This window comes from Amia ocellicauda, chromosome 6, assembly GCF_036373705.1.
Source record: "Amia ocellicauda isolate fAmiCal2 chromosome 6, fAmiCal2.hap1, whole genome shotgun sequence".
NCBI lineage: Eukaryota > Metazoa > Chordata > Actinopteri > Amiiformes > Amiidae > Amia > Amia ocellicauda.
Window position 1 is genome coordinate 27,203,671 of NC_089855.1, and position 22,524 is coordinate 27,226,194.

Genomic DNA, 22,524 nt, shown 5'->3' on the forward strand with positions numbered 1-22,524 from the left:
GCAAATGTATTAAAAATAAAAAACAAAAAAAGCACATGTACATAAGTATAGAGACTGGTATACATATCTAAAAACTAAATGTGAATGTAAGAAGGACCATTGGCACATGAATTCCAGTAAGGTTGTATTAAATCGGGGATGGCTGCATTTTAAGCCCTTTATGTGGTCTAGAAATATGGATGGACAGTATTTTCAATCTCATACCGTGATGGTTTTAACAGGTCACACTGTTAACAGAATGTCTGTTATAATTTCATTACTAGTGGGAAAGGATTATGATGCAGTCATGATATGGGCTACTGAATAGGAGAACAAAATGAACACAGAAAAGCATGAAAAGGAGAAAAATGAACAAGATAAAGTTTAAAATACAAGTCTGTGTGTGTAGGGAATACATCTGGAGAGAAGTGGAAGCATTGGACTCAGGTGAAACCATACATGGTCAATTAAAGGGATTAAATGTATTGTGCGCACTAATACTAACCTGGGTGTGAGTGTGTCTTTTCTTTTACAGATTATAGGCCCACATCGAGAAGATCAAGGAGAAGACTTCAATACAGCAGTGCACTATAAGTCAAATTTATATTGAAAATGGGGATAAGCCAGTTTTGGACCCCGCTTGTATGTTTCTTGTTGTATCTTGTCGTCTTGTATGTTTTATGTTGTGTCCTGTCTTGTCTGTCTTGGAACCTTCGGAGAGAGTTAATATAATATAATTCAACATGTTTCAAGATCGGTCAGTATGCAAGACTGACCCATTGGACAGTGCTTTACACTAACATGTGTCAATCGGAGCACAGGGTGTTCCTAAATAAATAAACAAAAGCAGAAAACTTTAAAAAGACTTTATATCTCTAAATGTATGTAATTCATAATTATTATTTTTTGTCCAACTTTGCACAAGATGTGCTAAAATGGAGAACATATTTCTCATTGACATCAAATAATGAATAAGCAATCCAATTAAATTAGCAAAGCAGCATTTAAGTAAACAAAAAATGTTGGCCTAACTTAAATTAAATAGAACGAATCTGTATTAGAGACAATTCATGCTTATTTTATACTGTTATTTCCTATTTTTAAATAATAATTTTTAAGAGATCTAAGAGATAGCCATTGTTTCTAGTTTGTTTTCCTTGATTGCTTGAAGGAGGACAACCACTATTTGCCCAATTGGTGGCTGATATGATTTAAAATAATAATAATCTCAAAATGCTTGCAGTCATATACTGTATTATTTTTAAATGAAAACCTTTTCATCTGATTTGTTGTTGAAAAAATAAAATCTACTCCCAACCCCAATGCTAAGTGTTTTCAGGTAAGTATTTAATGGATAGTTAACATGTATACGGTATGTGAATTTGTTTTTGTTTTTAAAAAACATGTTACTTTCAAATGTATTAAACTAGAGTTGCTTTAGAGCATAGGAACCCATGAACACTATCCTACAGAACTGCTGCAATTAGAATAATGCTTTAAATCTAGTGAAATTCTAGTAGTGTATTAAAAAGTACTGCCCTTGGTGAAAATGCAATGTAGCTAGGAATAGTATCCTGTCTGTTACTGTTTACTGTGGAGTAACCTGGTCTCACGTGGAACAGTTGATATGCAGGATTGTTATATATGAGGATACAGAATTAGGTAGTTTTGTATGTATGTTTACACATTGTATGCAGGAGTCCACCTTCTTCGAATTTGGACAGATAGTTAATGTCACAACAGGGTGGAACACGTGTCATCAATCTTATGGGAAAATGTCATGCCAGGACAATAGTCAAGAGTATTGATAAATTAATGAATGCTGTTTTAACTTAATTACTATAGAGCAAGCATGACTCGTTCATATAGGCAGGTGGGGCAGAGCCCCACTAAAAAATACATCCACCCAAAAACATAGTTGTTCCTCATGAACAAATGATTCACCATCAATACGTTGTAATAGATATTACCCGGTTTCTGTACAATCAATTAATCAAATTGGACAAGTATCGATATTTCAGATTAAAAAGCACTATTTCAGCAATTCTGTCTCAATCCAGCCATTGCGCAATATTGGGGCAGGAGATCTCTGCACCCAACTCCAGCAGGCAGGCTTATTATGGTGCCTTATGGTCAAATATGGGAATTGCAGTCTCATAGGGGCAGGTGAGTGTCTGCCCCTCACACTCCACAGCTCTGAGCCCTGTACAGGTCTCTTATCATGTCTGTCCGCACGGTTAGGCAGCAGTAAAGATCAATGCGGCTGCGCCTGCTGTGTGTAACTAGAGTTTCAAATAGGAATAAAAAATAAAAGACTACGGTTAGTCAGTTGGTAATTAAGCAGTTTGGCCCCGACAGACCAGACATTAACATTACTCAGCAAACAAAGAACAAAGGGAAAATGTACAACGGGACATTTTCAAGAACATGGTACAATGAGAAAACTTGGCTGTTACTCTACGCGGAATACACTATCCTGTTTTCCCTGCATATTGTTCAGGTCATCGTTAACAGGAGATTTAAGAACTAACTTAGGGATGAGAGATTTGAAACACTTCAGAATGGGATGAGAAACACGAAACAAGAATAAACCGAAAAGAGGACGTAACCCTCTTTCTCTTGAAGGCTGATCTTATTTCATGTCAATTGAAAAACAAATGTATCCTTCTCATTGTTGTTAAAATATGTATACATTGGAGTAGGCTATTTTTAGACTCTAGTTTATCCTTTTACCTTTTTGGCAGGTCACTTAAAGTAAATCCATCTTTTAAAGTGTGCAACCACTGCGTTTTGCGGGCAACTAGCTACAGTGATCTCCGTAGTTTATTCACTTTCTATTCTCTTACAGCCTAAAACTCAGTCCCAGGTGACTCTATATAGGCCCTTATAGGTATTTTCTACCTGTTCAGGTGGAGTCCGACCTTTCAGCTGTAGTAGCACCTAAAGCCATTGTAAAGACCATCTAGCCTCAACACAAACACATACTTCTAACACTAACACATCATACATTAGGTAGTAGTAAGAAAAGGAGCATTCTTGGCGATATTGGCGGATCGTTTGGTAGTACCAGCTCAACGATGAATACAGTTAATGTAGAGACAGATCGGCAATATGTCTACTAATATGGAATATATCTCAGACTGCACAAGGGCTGGGACATAACTTCAGGAGCCTTACATATAATGTTTTCTATATAGAAAATGACAGGGAATGCGTTAATGCAATATCCAGGAAGCTTGATTGGTGTGATCACAATCCTCACTACATCTCAGTCTAAAGATTGTGATGTTTTAACCAGAGACCTTTTAGATATGTTAAAGGATGATATGCTAGATGTGAGAATGGGAGTGCCACCTTCTTATACTACAGCAGACGCCCCTCTTGCATTTATTTATGCAAATATTTTGACTCAACTGATTGTAGCTGTACCTCAGATTTCCTCTACTTCAACTTTTCGTTTCCTTTTAGTCTATCCTGCAGTTACAGCTTCCCAGACCTTCTCTACCTCTTCTTGCTTTAGATGTATAGGTAACCCTTCTAACGGCACTGTATATCGCCTGGGGACCTCTGGATACATGTCTCCATCTTCTGCAGGGTTGCTTATGACTACTGCTGACTGCTGCACAGAAACAGTCTTTATAATTTGCTCCTGTTCTACCCTTTGGGATTTTAGTAATACTTCAGCAGCCGTTATCACAGTAACCCCACTGTCTGTTTCTCAGACTGAGTTTCAGTTACTCAGTGGTGCTTTATTACCCCCCTGCCATCCCCATGACATGCCCCACTCAACCTGCTATGTGTCTACAGATCTCGGACTCATTTGTTTGGGGGATTTTCATCTCCCAGGCAGGGTGTTTACTAGCATGATTGCTCTGCCTTGGTGGCACGGGCATCTCATTGAAGACAGTACTCCTGTTGCTATAGCCCGCTGGTTGCTCTGTGTCGCTCTACAGGATGTGCGGAGGGCAGTATCACTGGTCAAGGGAGTGGTGGCCCATGGAAGGTACCAGGTAAAATTGGGAAATAGTGTGGTCTCTGCCTTATCTTTGTCATCTAGTGCTGAGGGGAACCGAACATATATTACTTAGTGGGATATTGGCCGTACATTAGTGGCTGCCGCTAGCGGCTGTTATTTTCGCTGTTTGCTTAGTCACGCTAATAAGTTTACTCCACATTCAGAGCATAGCTATACTTCTGCTACTACCAGGGATCTGCCCCTTAAACGCCAATATGCTCAAATAGTGTAGTTTTCTTTTACAGCTGCCGACACGCCGCCATACATATTCACATAATTGCACACACGGGTACAATTCTATACACTACATATACACCCTAGGGAAAGTCAGTGGGCAGAGGAGCTGCACACGCAGCACTGCTCGCTGTTGATCCCCCTTCCCTGTGTAATATTCTTCTTCCCTCTTCTCTTTCTCTTTGGGGATTATAATCTTTCTCTTTGTTTACTTTGACAGAGCAGTGTTTCCGTGACCTGGTGTCCCTGTCCAGCAACGTGTGGCAAGGCCAAAGGGGGGTCTGATGCAGGACAGTGTCCTATCTGAATGCCAAATATATTATATTCCCACCATTGTTGCAGCAAGATTGTGTAACCCATGTATGAATTTCAGCTTTGTGTATTGCTCCGGAGTGGACAGGTGCAGTAGTTCTGTGTAGCTGATTTTTAGAAAAACATTTTCATCCAAGGCCATAGAGAGAACAGAAGACACAGGAGACGTGTGATCAAGTCTGGGGTACCGCATTGACATCATCTAGTTGCCCAGCAACCAAAGGGAGTCGTCCTGTTTATGATCGTGTGTTCTTTAGAGAGACCGTAGACGTGTCTTGCCGACTGGCCATCTCCGGAGCGCTTTGTTGTAGCTGAATAAACTATTTTTGGTATTATTTCTGTTAAATCGGGTCCTGAGTATTCCTTGTCCGCCTTTTTATTGAGGGAGTAAAATTTCTCCCTATCAAGTGTTGTCCACTCCAGGTATTTTGCAACCAGTCCACACACATACAAATGTTGGAAGAATTGTTGAGACGGCTTACTGATGTAGGATTGAGATTAAAAAAGTGTTTTCCTGGCTTCAGAGTGCCGCAGAGGGCATACACCCAGCAGAGGAGAGGGTTAGGTCAGTAGCAGATGCTCCAGCACCCAAGAATACCACCAAGTTTAAAGTCATTTTTAGGAATGGTAAACTAGTACCATCGCTATCTGCCAAACTTATCCACACTGTTGGCGCCATTGCATCAATTACTACAGAAAAAGATGCTGTGGTTTTGGAAAACGGCAGGAAAACGCCTTCAAGTCATCAAAGGAGCTTTTGCTAACATCACAATTGTTAGTGCATTTTGACACCAGGAAACCATTGCACTTGGTATGTGATGCGTCACCTTATGGAGTGGGAGCAGTGCTATCACACATCCTGCCTGATGGAAGTGAAAGACCAATAAGTTTTGCTTCCTGCACCTTGGTTCCAGCTGAAAAAAAGTATTCTCCACTGAATAAAGAAACTTTGACCGTTGTGTTTGGTGTGGAATAAGTTTCATCGGTACGCATACGGACAACGCTTCACAATTTGCTCTGACCACAAGCCTTTGATGAGCCTTTTCAGTGAGAATAAGTTGATTCCACCAATGGCTTCAGGAAGAATTCAACACTGGGCATTGTTGTTGGCTGGTTATGAGTATGAAATTCACTACAAGAGTGGAGAAATGCACAGTAATGTGGATGGACTCAGTCGTTTACCAGTGCAGGAAACACCCATCCATGTGTCAACACTAGGGGAGGTGGTTTTGTTCCTGGAAAACCTCTCCTTTTTCCTTTTTCAGGGTAATGTAAGTAGATTATGAATGGGTTTGATGTATAGGAAACAGAGGGTGTTGATTAGAGGAGTTGCTTCTAACTGGAGTGAGGTTGTTAGTGCAGTTCCACAGGGATCAGTACTAGGGCCTTTGCTTTTTCTAATCTATATTAATGATCTGGACTCTGGGATAGTTAGCAAACATGTCAAATTTGTAGATGATACTAAAATAGGTGGCTCAGCAGATACAATCTTCTATTCAAAGGGACTTAGATAATATTCAGCTGTGGGCCGACACCTATATTGTCAAAAGTGTAGAATTGAGAACAAGGGCAGTGATGTTCAGACTGTACAATGCACTAGTTAGAGCTCATCTGGATACTGTGTACAGTTCTGGGCTCCACACTTCAAGAAAGATATCGCTGCTCTAGAGGCAGTTCAGAGGAGAGCAACCCGACTTATTCCAGGTCTGAAGTTATTAATGGACACCAAATGAGCACGATGGGTCGAATGGCCTCTTCTCATTTGTAAACTTTCTTATGTTCTTCTTATGTTCTAGAAACATATTCTGTGGAGTGAGTTTTTCATGTCTAGCTCATTCTATGTACCAGAAAACAAAGATTGAGAAATATGCCCTCACATCACACAGGTGCAAACTCTGGAGCTTCTTTGCTGTAAGTCAATGGGGAAATTCAATCGTATGCACGTTTGATGGCCCCATCACCCTATATTTTCGAAAGAACCATTGGTTTGTAGTCGCTAAAGGGACTGTGTGTAGGCTACGGGCGAGTGTGAATTGTGCTCATGTGTTCTCCAAAGGGGAATCCCTGCGTATGCACAGTTCGCACTCTGCTGTATCCTACACGCCAGTCCCTTGAATAAAATGATCATAGAACGAGCTGGGCATGATGAGCACACTGCACAGAGTGTTTCTACTTATAGAATAACCTGAGAAATTATGCATTTTCAGTGGAGTTCCCCTTTAAACAGAAAACTAAACTTTTAATAAATACCATTTGCAAGTACTGTTAACCAAGTGTAAGTTGTTGCCACATGAAACTAAGTTTGCCACAGTGGAAAAGGATTAAACGGCGATTAAACGGGCCCTGGACTCACTTTAAGTATTGTGTACTGGGCTGTGAATTCATCTTGATGACCGCCCATGCGCCACTCATCTGGATGAAACAACACCAGGATGCTAATGCCCGGGTTACCCCATGGTTTTTGGGCCTGCAGGCTGAATTTGACTGGGCTACATATTTACCCTATGAAGAGAATTACTGCTGAAAACATCATTTTAATGTTTAAAATGTCTTTCTGATGTGCATTTCCTTAAGCCCGTATGTACTGTGAAAGCAGCTGATTTGTTGTGTAATGTAACTGGACCTCACAAGCACAACAGGTCCCAAATAAAAAAAAAAAACTGCAACTGGTTGATTAAGAAATAAGTGCTTTGTCCCACTGGACATGCAATAATATATGTATTTTTAAAGTTTAATTATGTCCGGCCTGTAAACAAAAAAGTGTCCTGGATCAAAACATTGCGTATGAAATTGGAATATGATCACCAGTCCTGAAACAGGTCCCACGTCCTCTCAGCTGTGTTTTCACCCGAGACAGGCTCTCCTCAAACACAACGCATTTCAGTAGCTGGACACTGTGCTTTGAATTCGCTCCGCTCCTTTGCTTCTAATGGGGACACATCTGTACATTTGTCATGATGGTCACCTTTATCAGAAACTCGATTTTAAAAGTACATACACACATGCATCTTCATCATTTGCTTTCGGCACAATTCTTTCAAGACTTTTGTTCAATTGTTTACAAATGGGATTGGATCCGTGTTTTGAGATTTTCTTATAGGAGAGATTTGGTGATTTTAGGAATTTGCTTTGAAAGTAGTAAGTCCGAAATATTAAAAGTAAAATATGCAATGAAAATGGTCACGTTTCAGATTTCAGGTCAGGTATTGCATGATACAAGAGCAAAGTAATGTTTTGAGCTACTAACATGTGCTTTTGTGAAATAAATTAATGTGATCCCCCCTCTCATTTAAGAGTATGTATATTGATATCTCCAGTTAATCATTACTCACTCACCCCAGGGAAGCAATGCTCTGTTTGTAACACGGTGACTGAAACTGAATACAATATTGTAAATCAGACTATAATGGCATCTTGTTTTTTTTTTTATATGATCATTCATTTAAATTATTACCCAGTTTAACTGTTGTCCATCACATTGTTACAATGTGTATTTGGACAGATAATTGTACTTTCCATTCCAAATTGTAAAAGCCCACATCTGATCACATGCTTTGAAATTAGTCTGAAAGTCTAAAAAATTGTATGTAAAAAAATATAAAAAAAAAGCTAAAGAATACTTGATGTTGAAGATACAAGTTTCACAGAGTCAGGAATTTCATTATACAACAACAAAGTCATGTTTATTGACTTAACTACTATCAGATGCCTTACTAATTACTAACTTATGCGTTTCTTAAGTAAATGAATGTGACACTCCTCCTAACATTGTTACTGGCACTTAATTATTAAAACTCGGTATTAGATTAGACTAACGTTAAAAATGTGATGTTATTAAAATTAAGCTAAACATGAGCTAAGTAAACACTGTTCCTTCATCCACTGCCACAGGTGAATATAGTCAGCAGTCACAGGCTGTTACACGTTGGCGACGCAGCGAGCGGAGCTCTTGCTTCAGGGTGTCGATAGCCTTGTTCTTGGCCTTCACTGCGGCCTGTGCCTCCTGCAGATCGCGCCCCCTCCAGGCGCTGGGAGGTGCTGCGCTCCGCCGCCAGCCTTTCATCAAGCAGCTCCCTGCTGAACTGCTCCTCCTGCAGCTTCTGCTCCAGCTGGACAATACGGGCCTGCAGCCTGCGTTTCTCCTGCAGGGCCAGGGTACTGCGACACACACAGCACACAGCATTAACACACACACTGCGACACACACAGCACACAGCATTAACACACACACTGCGACACACACAGCACACAGCATTGACACACACACTGCGACACACACAGCACTCAGCATTAACACACACAGCACACAGCATTGACACACACACTGCGACACACACAGCACACAGCATTGACACACACACTGCGACACACACAGCACACAGCATTAACACACACAGCACACAGCATTAACACACACACTGCGACACACACAGCACACAGCATTGACACACACACTGCGACACACACAGCACACAGCATTGACACACACACTGCGACACACACAGCACACAGCATTGACACACACACTGCGACAAACACAGCACACAGCATTGACACACACACTGCGACACACACAGCACACAGCATTGACACACACACTGCGACACACACAGCACACAGCATTAACACACACAGCACACAGCATTGACACACACACTGCGACACACACAGCACACAGCATTGACACACACACTGCGACACACACAGCACACAGCATTAACACACACACTGCGACACACACAGCACACAGCATTGACACACACACTGCGACACACACAGCACACAGCATTAACACACACTGCGACACACAGCACACAGCATTGACACACACACTGCGACACACACAGCACACAGCATTAACACACACAGCACACAGCATTGACACACACACTGCGACACACACAGCACACAGCATTGACACACACACTGCGACACACACAGCACACAGCATTAACACACACTGCGACACACACAGCACACAGCATTGACACACAAACTGCGACACACACAGCACACAGCATTAACACACACTGCGACACACAGCACACAGCATTGACACACAAACTGCGACACACACAGCACACAGCATTAACACACACACTGCGACACACACAGCATTAACACACACTCTGCGACACACACAGCACACAGCATTAACACACACACTGCGACACACACAGCACACAGCATTAACACATACTCTGCGACACACACACACTGCAGTTCCCTCTCTCACCCCTTGTGGCTGATTTCATCCTGCAGGGCCTCACTGTCCTGCTCAGCCCAGCGCTTTGCCCTCTTTGCTAATGCCAGGTCCTGCAGAGGGAGAGTCACTGTTAGCGACACCCACACAGAGGGGACACAAGCCCACACATGGGGGGACACACCCACACAGGAGGGGGACGGACACACACTTACCTCCTGCAGCTGGATTATCTCAGCCTCCAGGCTCTTGATCTTCCTCTGATAGTCTTTGGCCTGGGCCAGCGTCTCCTCATGGGACAGGCGCGTCTCCTCTAGCTCCTGCTGCACGACCTTCATATGTGCCTGGGGGGGTCAGGGGACGGGAGGGGCGTTAATCTGCTGTTCACAGTCCAGACTGGAGCCAGTGCTGAATGCCCTGTGGAGCCCATTCTGCGCAGCCCTGCGTCTGTGAGTGGTACAGTAGCTGCAGTCTGCGCAGCCCTGCGTCTGTGTGTGAGGTGTTACCTGCAATTTGCACAACTGCTTCAGTGCCTTCTCCCGGCTCTTGTTGGCCAAGTTGAGCTGCTCCTCGAGATCTTTCATACCCAGCTCCAGCTTTCTCTTTGCCGCCAATGCAACAGAGCGCTGCTTCCACTCGCCCTCCAGATCTCTCTCTCTCTCCTGCGCCTGGGGGGCAGAGAAACAGAGGCGCACAGATGAATGAACTGCATGACCTGTAGTGTGTGCACAGTGAGGTGTCAAGTGGACAGTGTCCAGTGTGTGTAGTGTACTATACAGTGCGAGTAGCATGTCTGGAGTAAGGTACAGTGTGTAGCGCATGTGTAGAGTATGGTACAGTGTGAGCAGTGAGTGTGTGGAGTAAGGTACAGTGCGAATAGTACGTCTGGAGTAAGGTACAGTGTGTAGCACATGTGTAGAGTATGGTACAGTGTGAGTAGTGAGTGTGTGGAGTTAGGTACAGTGCAAATAGCATGTCTGGAGTAATTTACAGTGTGTAGCGCATGTGTGGAGAATGGTACAGTGTGAGTAGCGAGTGAGCAGCACCTGTTTGAGCAGCTGGTCCTTGCTCTGCACCGTGCGGTCGAACTGGGCCTTCAGCACCCGCATGTCCGCCTCCAGCTGCAGCTTGGCCTTCTTAGAGGCCTGCAGCTCCTTCTGCAGCTCCTCCACCTGCGGCTTTATCACCTCCAGCTGCTCCTCCATCACCTGACTCTCCATCTGCAGCTCACGCACCTGAGGGGGAGAGGGAGTCGGTGCTGTAGCCAGGGACCCCCAACCCCCAGCGCTGTGCCAGCCCAAGAATAACCACTGGACCCCTCTGCCCCCGTTTCACATTGTCTAGAAATGCCACTGGCTATAGCTGTGTGACAGGCAGGGCTCTGTGTCGGAGCTGCAGCTCCGTCAGTCAGTGTCTGTGTCACAGTGTTGTTTCTGTCAGTATCAGGATTTCAGTCGGTACAGGATCCGTATAACAGTATAATAATGTATGAAATGTGTTGCAATAACTATTACACTCTGGCCCACGCTGTCCTGGGATGAGACCAGGTCCAATTTCAGTGTCAGTAACAGTGTAAATCAGAATAATGAGTGTAATGGTGTAGTAGCACTAATAAGTAGCACTTACGTGTTTGTCAGAGCTGTCCTTGGCCGAGACCAAGTCCTGCATCTCGTCCTGCAGTGCCTTGGTGGCCCGGTCGTGCTTCTTCTGCAGGTAAACCATGTTCTCCAGCTCAAGGGTCAGCGCCAGTACCTGGGCCGCTTTCTCCCGAGCCTCCGCCAAGGCCCGGTCGCGCTCCTCTGCATAGAGACTTGAGATCTGACACTTCTCCTCCACTGTTTGCTGTGAGAAGGGAGGAGAATCCAGAGTGAAATCAGTGTATACAGGTGTGTGTTTACCTGCTCAAACTGCTCTGCTTGGTCTCCAGGCTGTGTCAGTGTATATATGCAGGTGCATACAGGTGTATACCCAGCGCCAATCTTTACCTGATCTGAACTCTTGTGCTTGGGCATTTACCTGACGAAACTTCCTGTGCTTCTTCTGCAGGTTGAAGACTGTCTGCTGCAGGTGGTCCTGGTGCCCTAGGCTGGCGTCCAGCTCTTTCTGTAGCCGTGACCGGCGCTGGCCCAGCTTGTCATAGGCAGTGCTTTTCTCCTCCAGCTGCAGGAACGCCCCCTCCAGCTCCTTCTGCACTCGCCGCTGGGCCTGCTCTGCAGCGCGCAGAGAGTCAGCGCCCTCCTTCAGCTTCTTCTGCATCTCTGCCAGCTGGATGGAGGGGATAGAGAGGCGAGAGGTAATCAACAGCAAAGCCTTCACTGGACAGGGAGGAAGAGGAAGAGCCTCACGGGGTGATGGGGCAAGCAGGACATCTCTGTCACTGTAGACAGAAGGGGGGACAGGGACACACACCTGTGACTGCAGGGTGACCACCTGCTTCTCCACTCTCCCCTTGGCCCCCTGCTCATCCTCCAGCTGCTCTCTCAGGCTGTGCTGCTCAATCTCCAGCTGACGCAGACGAGTGGAGACTTTCAGTTTCTGGCGCATCTCCACATTCAGCAGCTCCTGTAAGAGGGGTTTTTGTACAGATCCAACAGTGTCAGAGTACACACACTCATTTACATACAGATGTGCAGTGTTTTACAGTACTGTGCTGTGATGGTACCTGGACATCCAGCACAGCGTTCACAGTGTCCAGCTGCGACTGAGAGGGAGAGAGGCGGGACAGACCAGTCATCCAGACGCCCCACGTAGACAGTGCCACGCAGACAGCCTTCAGACAGCGCACCCCTCAGACAGCCCTCCCCCCCACTCACCTGCAGTTTGATGTTGCGGTCCGCCAGCTCGGCCCCGTGCCTCTCACTCTCACTGTGTTTGAGCTGCAGCTCGCTCAGCTGGGTCTGGGCCTTCTTTCTTCGCGCCTCCAAGTCGCCTCTCCCTTGCAGCAGCGCTTGCAGCTCAATCGCCAGCTCATTGAGCTTGGCCTCCAGGGTCTGCTTTGCTTGCTCCAACGACACTGTGTTCTGGGGGGAGAGAGTCAGAGGCCGCGTCACGGGCCGCCAGCGCCGCACAGACTGTCGGTGATACACGGCGCCCGCCCACTGCGCCCACACTGCGGTACAGCACGCTGTCACATGCGCTGCACAGACTACAGCACTGATGCTCTGGACACACCATGTATAGCACGGGTCACAGCTGTAATGACTCGAGGCAATGCTCATAATACCTGACTCAGCACACCACATACTCCCAGACATGCACTGTCAGACCGGACCGCTCAGAAACACACTTTACACATGACGGACACACTGGAAAACAAAAAAACACCCCCTTCCCCATGTCCCCTGACCTTCATAAGGGTGTTGTTCTGATCCTCCAGCACCCCAACACCCTCCTCCACTTTCTTCAGCTTGACCTCCATGGCCACCATCTCCAGCTGCAGATTCTGCCGTGCAGCTTTCTCCTCATCCAGCTGCTGCTCCAGGTCCTGTGAGAGAGAGAGAGAGAGAGAGAGAGACAAGTCAGAGAGAGACAGCAGGGACGCACAGAGACGCACACAGTCAGTGAGGGTTTCAGTGGCACCTCACCGAAATTGTCTGCTGCATCTTCTTGTTCTCACTGTGCAGCTGGGCGGCGCACTTCCACTCCTCGTCCTTCATGGCCGCGTGCTGCTGCCGCCGCCGAGCGAACACCCTACAAGAGACCGCGTCAATGTGTCATCATGGTGGAAGTAGTAATGACATGCAGCGTTACTCCAGTGCTACTACACCGTTACTGCTGTGCGTACCTGCGGGCTAAGTGTCCGCAGCACCGGGCCTGGAAGCCAATGATGATGTCTGTGATCTTCTCGTCGCGCTTCTCCTCCAGGTTGGCCAGGAGCCCAGCCCGGAAGAACACCTTAGTGTGCCCGATCTGGAACTGACTGGGGTCTAGCTTTAGTTCCTGAAGCTGGGAGAGAGTGGGAGTTATCATCGGGGACACAGGTCAGGGAACAACAGGGAACAGGTGAGCAGACAAGGAGAGAGACACGGGGAGTTGCAACCTCACCATGAGCACACAGGCCTGCTTCTCATCCATGAAGTCCTTGGCGACGGTGCTGGGAGTGAGGATCTGGTACCTGAGAGAGGGAGGGAGTGTTAGTGTTGGTCAGCAAGTGTCGGACAGCGTGTCAAGTGTCTGTCAGCATGCGTCGGATAACACGTTACCTCTGTCTGAACTCCTGGAAGACGATCCGGTTGGGGAAGCCCTCCCTGCAGATCCGGATGCCCTCCAGTACCCCGTTACAGCCCAGCTGGTGCAGCACCAGGTGGGGATCCAGCTTGCCGGCCTGGGGGGGCAGAGCGCTTGGTCAGACTGCGCATGGGTTGTCTACAGCATCCATCAGTGTGTGCAGCAGTGTTCAGTGCGAGACATGTGCCTGTAGACCCGACTCAGGGGCCCTGGCTCGGGTTGGTGATGCAGTGTTCTAGGCTAGTGACAGGTGAGTGTGTGAGCGTTGTGTGTGCGTACCTGCTTCTCGTGGTTGGGGATGATGCAACGCACGTAGTGGGGCTTGGTGTCGCTCAGTGTGACCAAGAGTTTTGCCAGTTGCTCCTTGTAGAGCTGCCCCACCGTGCGGAACATGCCCTTGCGGTTCTTAAATGCGCCGGCAACCATATCCAGCCCCACGGTCGGGTCCACTGAGAGAGAGAGAGAGTGGGGGGGATAAACACACTGTCATTCTTGGTTCTACTGCAAGCGATACATTGAACTGCAGAAACTCTACAGACACTCGTCTCTGGGACTCAGTGTCCGTGTGGCTGTGTAGCTGTCAGTGTGTCACAAATACATTCAGACAAAACTTTCAGATTATTGTGACTCCATATCAGGAGCACAGAGGAGGCAGAACAAGGGAGACGGCGAGAGCAGAAACCGAAAACTAGTATCCGAGTCAGGAATGAAGAATGGGGAAAAGAGAGAGAAAGATAAAGAGAGAGAGAGACCAACAGATTTCAAGAGGAGGAGAGGGGAGGAGAAATTAACAGAGGAGGGACAGAGGGATAGTGACAGGCACAGAGAGGGAAGAAGAGACCACAACAGCAGGGGGAGAAAAATGCAGAGTGAAAAACAGATAACAAAACAACAAGATAGAGAGGAGAGCATGTAGTGGGAATCTCTGACCTATAGCTGAAACCTGAAACCAGAAGTGCCTGGACAATAGCAGCACAGAAAACCTGTGAGACACACACTCACACACACACACAGGACCTGTGACATGAACACACACACACACACACACCACTCTCTCCACTCCCTTCTCTCACCATCTCTCCAGAGCTCAGAGACGAACTTGGCTGAAGACTGCTGGAGCAGCGTGGCCACATTGCCGTTCAAAGGGTTCATATTCTTCTTCAACCACTCGTCTGCCTTGTAGTCAACCTGCGAGAGAGAAGGAGGGGGTGGAGAGTCAGCGTGTACACAGGTTACTGCAGTACATGCATCACACTGCCTGCAAAGTGCATGTGTGTTTGTGTGTGTGTGTGTGTGTGTGTGGGCGTGCTCGCCAGTGTGTCACCTTGCCAGCATAGTGGCTGATACTGAAGTCAGCCTTGTCCTTCAGTTTCTTGGGCTTGAGGAACTTGGGGTGGCTGCCCTGCTGCTGGATGACTTTGTCCACGAAGGAGCGGTCAGTGGTCTTGGGCAGTAAGCACTCATCGTCCAACAATGCCAGGATGCCCGGGGGATTGGCCTGGGGGGGCAGGGTTAATAGTAAGTAATGAGAGAGAGAGAGAGAGAAAGAGGGAGAGAGAGAGAGACAGGCACACACACAGGGGACACACACACACACGGGGACAGTCTGGTTGTTCTCACTGGCTTCTCGATGAGGTCGATGCAGGGCTGCAGGTCCAGACCAAAGTCGATGAAGCTCCACTCAATGCCCTCACGCTCGTACTCCTCCTGCTCCTGGACGAACGTGGTGTGATTGAAGAGCTGCTGCAGCTTCTCATTGCTGAAATTGATGCAAAGCTGCTCGAAGGAGTTCAGCTGCAGAGGGAGAGAGAGTTAACACTCGCTCGCCTTCACCCGCCATCAGTAAGTAACAATAAGTCGAGTAGTATGAGAATAATGACAGGGCTGCCTTGCCCACTGTCCATCTGTCCCCCATCACTGCTTCCCCACCTCCTTCAAATCTTTGACTCCACTCCACACTTTCAAGTCTCTATACCGCTCCCACCCCACCCCACCCCCCTACCTCGAAGATCTCGAAGCCGGCGATGTCCAGGATGCCGATGAAGGAGGCGCCCTGTCGCTTGGTCATGTCCAGCATCTTGTTGATGTGCGTGACCAGCCAGTGGATCACATGCTTGTATGTGGCTGTAGCCAGCACCTCCACCGCAAATTCTGCCTGCTCCTTGGTCTGTGTCTTCAGGATGTACTGCTGGCCCACCTTGATGCGGGGGCACAGGATGGCATGGGTGAAGTCCGTCACATTCATGCCCATCAGGTGGCACACCTTCTGAGTGGCTGAAGGGAGAGGGAGAATAATGGAGAGACGCACTGCGGGAAACACACACGCTGCACTGGGAGAAGGAAGGGGGACACAACGCAGGGCTGTAACACTTAATATAAAAATACCAACTGCGGGAAATGGAGAGGGCAATGCGAGTGTCGGGTACCTGTGTCGTCAGGCATGTAGGCCTGGTCAGAGTCACGCCTCTTCATGAACTTAATGTTGCCCAGCTGGAGCACAGCGGACAACACTTTCAACAGCCCTGAGAGAGAGGGAGGGAGAGAGAGAGAGAGAGAGAGAGGGGGACAGAATCACTATACATTCAACACAAAACCAACAGAATGGAAACAAATACAGACAAGCAGCTGTTCATAGGGACGGAGGGCTACAGAGACCCGAGAGGCAAGGACAGACAAGACAGACTCACCGATCTGGTCATCCTCTGAGATACCCATGATTTTCATGGCATCCATGGTCTCCAGGAACAGCTCCCCGTCCTGCTGGCCCGGGATCATCACGCTGCCACTGGACAGGAAGCGGTAGTCACTGTAATGTTCCAGGAACAGCTCCGCTGGAGAGAGAGAGAGAGACAGAGAGGTTAATACACATTGACAGAAAGAGGGGATGAAAACACACTGACAGACCAGCTCCACAGAAGGGGCTCCCAGAGACAGACACTCACAGCGCAGTTCGTCCTCGGCTCCAGCCAGCATGTAGTAGAAAATGTGGAACGTGCGCTCATCCTTTGCCTGGCGGATCACTCGTGACTTTTCCAGCAGGTCTGCGCAGGAGTCAGGGACACAACGACACCGACAAAACTGCCCGACACACCGTCAACAGAACCGCACCCCTCCGCACGACCTACCCAACCCATACCGCACCCCACCACAACAATCACACACCCCCACCCAATCCACATACTAGCGACACACTCTACCCACATCAGACAGTTATTACTGTGTTATTACTGTGCTGTGACAGAAAGGATACAGGTCTCGATGTTGGCTCCCACGATGTAGCCGTTCACATCAAAGTTGATCCTGATGAACTTCCCCTGCAGAGAAAGGGCATTTACTGAGCAGCACTGAACACACAGACGCTGGAGGGGCACTAATTAGTCAGAGAAGCTGCAGGACTCACGAAGCGGGAAGAGTTGTCGTTCTTCCCAGTCTTGGCATTGCCGAACGCCTCCAGGATGGGGTTGGCCTGCAGCAGCTGCCTCTCCAGCTCCCCTTGGTCTTTCTTGGTCTTGGGAGAGGAGGCGATGTGAGTCAGGTACTGTATCACTTTCTTGGTGTTCTCTGTCTTCCCCGCGCCAGACTCCCCTCTGAGGGAAGGAGAAGGAGATGGAGAGAGAGAAAAGAGCAAGACCACATTAACACATCATCACACTGTTTAGAAGTTGACATTGTCAGTCTGTGAGTCGGTCAGTGCATCCGTCTGTCTGTCAGTGTCCAGATCAAAGAGGAAGTCAGACTTACGTGCACAGGATGGACTGGTTCTTGCGATCTGAGGGAGAGAGAGGGGGAGAGAGTTAATACACAGTGTCAGTGTGCATGCAAGGCTGTGAGTGTGTCTCTCCTCTATTCTGAAACAGGAAGTCCAGACACCACAGGCAGGAAGTTCATACCCAGTGATTTGGGCTGTGAGGAATTAAGCCCGCATTTAGACAAGCTAACGAGGATTAGGAGCCCTAACGAGCAGAGAGCATGACTCTGCCAGGTACAGCTGCCCTCCCTGCTCCACCAGGGGCACAGTGACAACACAGTGTGCAGTGTAGTGACATTGTGTAGCACAGACATTGTGCAGTCTGACAGTGTTAACCTATATCAGACAGCGGATGGACGGTGACTGTGTAGTACAGTAAGTGTGCAGCGTGTAGCAGTGTGCAGCAGTGTGCACTAGTGTGTTACCCTGCACCATGCTGCAGTAGGCCGTGTCGGTGATGGCATAGATGTGGGGGGGCACATCGTGTCTCTTCTTGCCCTTATACATCTCCACCATGTCCGCAGAATAGATCGGCAGGGTCTTATAGGGGTTGATCACCACACAGAACAGTCCAGAGTACGTCTGCAGAGAGAGAGATACATTCATTCATTAACACACAGGGGAGAGTGAGAGAGCATCATCTAACTTCCTGTTAATTCCTAATGGACACACAACTCCAAGTGTGTTTGTGCATGTGTCCCTGTGTGTGTCCCGTCAGCACGCTGCCCCCCCCCACCGCAACGCCCCCTGCCCGACTCACATAGATGAGGCCAGAGTTGTAGCGCTCCTTCAGGTTGTGCAGGACAGAGGCCTCGTTCAGACAGGGCAGCTCGGCCATGTCTTCCACCTTGGTGAACTTGGGCGGGTTCATCTTCTGGATGCTGTCCTTGTTGACGCACACCTTCCTGCCGCTCGCCACCAACACCACCACGGCCTCCTCGCCCCGCTCCTCCAGCACTCTCCCCGCCTCGAACCCATTGTGTTGTGATGCCACCCACACCAGCTTCTTGGCGGCCCAGCTGGCCTGCACCAGCGGGCAGCTGATCAGGTTGTGGTCCACTTTCAGGAACTTGTCCTCGTCTCGCTGTACCATGGCAACTGGTAAAAGCTGAGGGAGAGAGGAGGGGTTAATACTGCACTTGGGGGGTGGGTTGATGGTGCACTGAGAGACAGGGAGCAGGAGAGACACACTGCCTGTACTGAAAAGTTGCAGATTAACACAGCCAGGGAGAGGGGTGTTAGTGATGTTTGGTTCTGAACACAGATTTTGTCTTTCAATCTCATGTTACTGAATTACAAATGGAACACTGAAATTGCGTTCTGTTGATGTTTTATTTTAAAACACTGAAACTCAGAATCAGTGATTGTAAGGTGACATTGGTTTTATGTTGGGAAATATTTGTAATTAAAATAAACATAACAGATATGATGTACATTTTTAAGAGATGGAATTCCCAGAATCCCAATAAATTGTAAAAAAAAAAGAAATTACAGTAAAAGTAAAAATATTTTTTTATGAAGTGGTATGACATTTTCAACATTTTCCCAAGCATACATAGAGTACTCTTTCAATGATCCTCATTATTGCACACGGTGAGCTCAGATCTAATATGTAGGCCTGGATGTCTCTACATCAGGGGTTTGATCATAGTACATTTTATTATGATTATAATTATTATTATTGCCAGGATACATTTAGTGAATGTTTTACTGTTGTTTTTTCATGTACAATCAGATGTCAACTACTTGTTCAGGGATGGCTAAACACATTTCAGATTAGGCTACCTACACTCGTACAATAAATGGTGCAATACAGAACCAAAAAGGGATCCGTGGCTCCCTTCATAAATGGCCCTAAAAAAGGTTCCATATTGAACCATTTTCTGAAGCTCTGGGGTAGAAACCCTAGAGGTTCCACAGCATGGAACCAGGTTTGGTGCTGTTTGTGAAACACCCTCTTCACCCATAAAAGCTGAAGTATAAAATACATTTGCTTAATTTGAACCCACTTTTAATGAAAAATAAAATGTGATATTGTTATTATTATTGTTGTATACACAACAGTATAAGATTGAACTCTACTGAACTACTGAAATTAGTGACTTTAAAATGGAAATTGACAAACACACAACTACAGTACACACAACAGCATATGGAAAGTTGTATTATACCCAATTTGAGGTATTTGAATTTCAATAATAACATGTAGTGAAAGTGATGAGTTGTAACAATTGTACATATTGCACTGTGCACAACAGCTGTTGTACACACAAACACAAGAGTGCATTGAGCCACTGAAATAATACTACTACTAATAATACTAGCAATAGTAAGTATAGCCTACTACAACTTCTTATACATTTAGACATCAATAGTATCCAGTAAAGTTGTGCTGGAATGAACGGCTCCCCAATTGAGGTGATGTTGACACTTGTTTGTCTGATGAAATGCACAGAGATCCGCCACTGCAGCTGGTACTATGTCACCTTACTGCTCAGAAGTCGCTTTTCAGTTTGATTTGATTTGTAATCGTTGTTGATCAACAGTTTTTACAAAAATGAAGCGCCGAGAGTCGTCGCTTTTAATATCATGAGAGCATACATTGTAGATCGACATACCCCTCTAGTGGACGTTTTGTACGCTTGGGAAAATGTTGAAAATATTGAACCACCGCTAATGTATCTGCTGTCGCTTCCCTTCAGCAGAGAGACGGGTATTGAGCAGCAATTGATTTTTAGTTTATTCCTGTACGGACAGAAGACAGTGCTCAGTTCACAGAAAGACAATACAAAACCTAGTATATCACTCGAAAACAGATTTTTTTTAAACCAAGCTATTAGACATCTTACAGTCTTTGTATCATATTTCCATATACTGAAATACCGGAGAACACTAACCTCAATCTCAGTTGAAATAACAGTAAAAAGCTCTGGAAACACCTACGCTTTCAACAAATTATTGGAATGTCAGATTTCCCTTTGATACGTATACGTAGGACTTTACGTCATAATGTAGTGCAGTGTTCTGGAACCTCCTTCGCAGGGCTTATTATCTCCCACTAGGATTTTTCACAACGTGAAAACTTTTTGATTTCTCTTCTAATTCTGATGATCGATTATAAAAGTGCATCGTCGCTAATGGCAAAGTTACATTTTTTTCCCTCTTATATAGCCTTTTGTCAGTCTAGCCCCTCCATTTAGACCCTACCATCAGCCCACAGGTGCAACAAAAGAAACATTCAAAACATACATCAATATCCCCAAACATAACTACTCCCAAAAATATATTCTTTACATGAACATAACGAATCTATGATCCTACATCACCTTTATATGAAAAAGATAGAAAGTATCAATTACAAAATAAACTACCACAAACAGAATGGAAAATCAATTATTCTTTTTCCTGAATAAAAACGGCCACTAGGTAACATATAACAGCAAATATTCTGCTTCATTACATTTGTGTGCCAGGCAAAGATCTGTGTATAAATCAAGAAAATAATCTGCAGTGTCCCTTTTCTATTTTAATGTACAATGCAATGTTGAATCACTACTGCGTCTGTTGTGATTCAAACTCCAATTTTTATTAAGTCAGGGGAGAAAAAAAACATTTTGTAGGAACAATTGTAATGGTTTTAGATATGTACTAGTTTTCTTAAACGAGGAAAAGTATGTCCAGGTTGTTTTTACAGGCAAGCTGTAAAATTGCTGCAAATACATTGTGTAATGCATGCAAATTGGGTTTCACTTGCTCTCGGCAGCTTCCATATTCTAGTAGCACTCAGTAACTAGGCAATGCTTTTATTATTATTATTATTATTATTATTATTATTATATGGAGAAGTATAAATAATGCTTCAAGTACTTGAAAAATACTAAGGATTAAAACTCGAGTAAACTGACAGAAAGAAATTCACATCTTCCAATGGGACCATGTTTTTGGCTTTTGTTGTCTACATTTCTATGACTTTAGTTGCTTTAAAACAGGAAGCAAAAATAATGATATAGGCATTTACAACTTTTTTATTCTAATATGTGAACCCTCCATTGATAGGGTGGTTATCTGGAAACTCATGTCATTTACAGTAATATGTCTGCAGCAATGCATGTGAAGATACACATGCATGTCTTTACAAGTACTGTACAGACCTGTGCAATGTTGAACCTGATGTTACTGCTCTGTCTTTACCCAACTGTGTACCACTTGTCAAAAACAAAAAGGGGCAAAATGTATACTAAAAAAAATGTATACTAAAGTAAACTATCGAAAAACAATTCTACATACTTCGATATCCACAGTGCAGGCATATTAAGACCATGATGACAATAATTAGTAAAAATATTTCATTATGAACTCAAAATGTGGGGAAAGGCAGAAATCAATTAAGAAGCAAATTACACTCAGAAACAAATAAAAAGCTCTGTGACTATAAGCTTGGCTTTAGTAGCAAAAATGTATGTCATAGGGAATTGGGATTGTAGTGTTGAAAGATGCGACTTTGGCATTTTTAATTGCCAGTCTTGTTAGTAAATGTGGTCTCCATTACATAAAAGCCAGTATATTAAAAATTGAAATTGTTAATGAGTTTACAGTATAACTAGCAAAAAAAAGTGGTTTCTGAAAACCATATGCAAATAGCTATAAAACTAGCCAGATGAGCTGAATGGTCTTAAGCTCTAATATTGTTCACAGAGCATTACGTCTCCCTGTGTGTTAGTACAACTGGTAAAATAACATGCGATTTCTAGACCTGAGGTCCTATTTCTTTTACAGTTAAAGTTTGAAATCGCACTGTTGTCAAGA

General features: G+C 45.7%; 1 protein-coding gene across 1 annotated transcript; it reads right to left on the bottom strand.

Annotated features, from left to right (window-relative positions):
* Positions 1–8,308: 8,308 nt before the first annotated feature.
* Positions 8,309–18,811, bottom strand: LOC136751259 (myosin-9-like). Its single transcript, XM_066706706.1, has 28 exons — positions 18,479–18,811; positions 18,144–18,300; positions 17,712–17,739; positions 17,371–17,557; positions 17,221–17,284; positions 16,913–17,011; positions 16,658–16,801; positions 16,397–16,492; positions 15,973–16,244; positions 15,591–15,764; positions 15,295–15,468; positions 15,044–15,158; positions 14,250–14,419; positions 13,946–14,067; positions 13,788–13,857; positions 13,528–13,688; positions 13,328–13,433; positions 13,090–13,227; positions 12,557–12,763; positions 12,385–12,444; positions 12,153–12,353; positions 11,760–12,008; positions 11,370–11,585; positions 10,790–10,978; positions 10,250–10,411; positions 9,959–10,087; positions 9,777–9,856; positions 8,309–8,698 (listed from the first exon to the last, which is right to left on the bottom strand). Exons 1-28 carry the CDS (start codon positions 18,809–18,811, stop codon positions 8,449–8,451), a joined length of 4,353 nt encoding a protein of 1,450 aa, XP_066562803.1. The 3' UTR covers positions 8,309–8,448.
* Between the last annotated feature and the right edge of the window lie 3,713 nt (positions 18,812–22,524).

Bases quoted from the DNA above. Each gene is read 5' to 3' on its own strand.
- LOC136751259 (XM_066706706.1), bottom strand. From the start codon at position 18,811: ATGGTACAGCGAGACGAGGACAAGTTCCTGAAAGTGGACCACAACCTG. The intron at 17,558-17,711 runs GTAAGTCTGACT...TCCTTCCCTCAG, and splicing joins AACCAGTCCATCCTGTGCAC to AGGGGAGTCTGGCGCGGGGA. The intron at 15,469-15,590 runs GTGAGAACAACC...CTGCCCCCCCAG, and splicing joins TCGACCTCATCGAGAAGCCA to GCCAATCCCCCGGGCATCCT.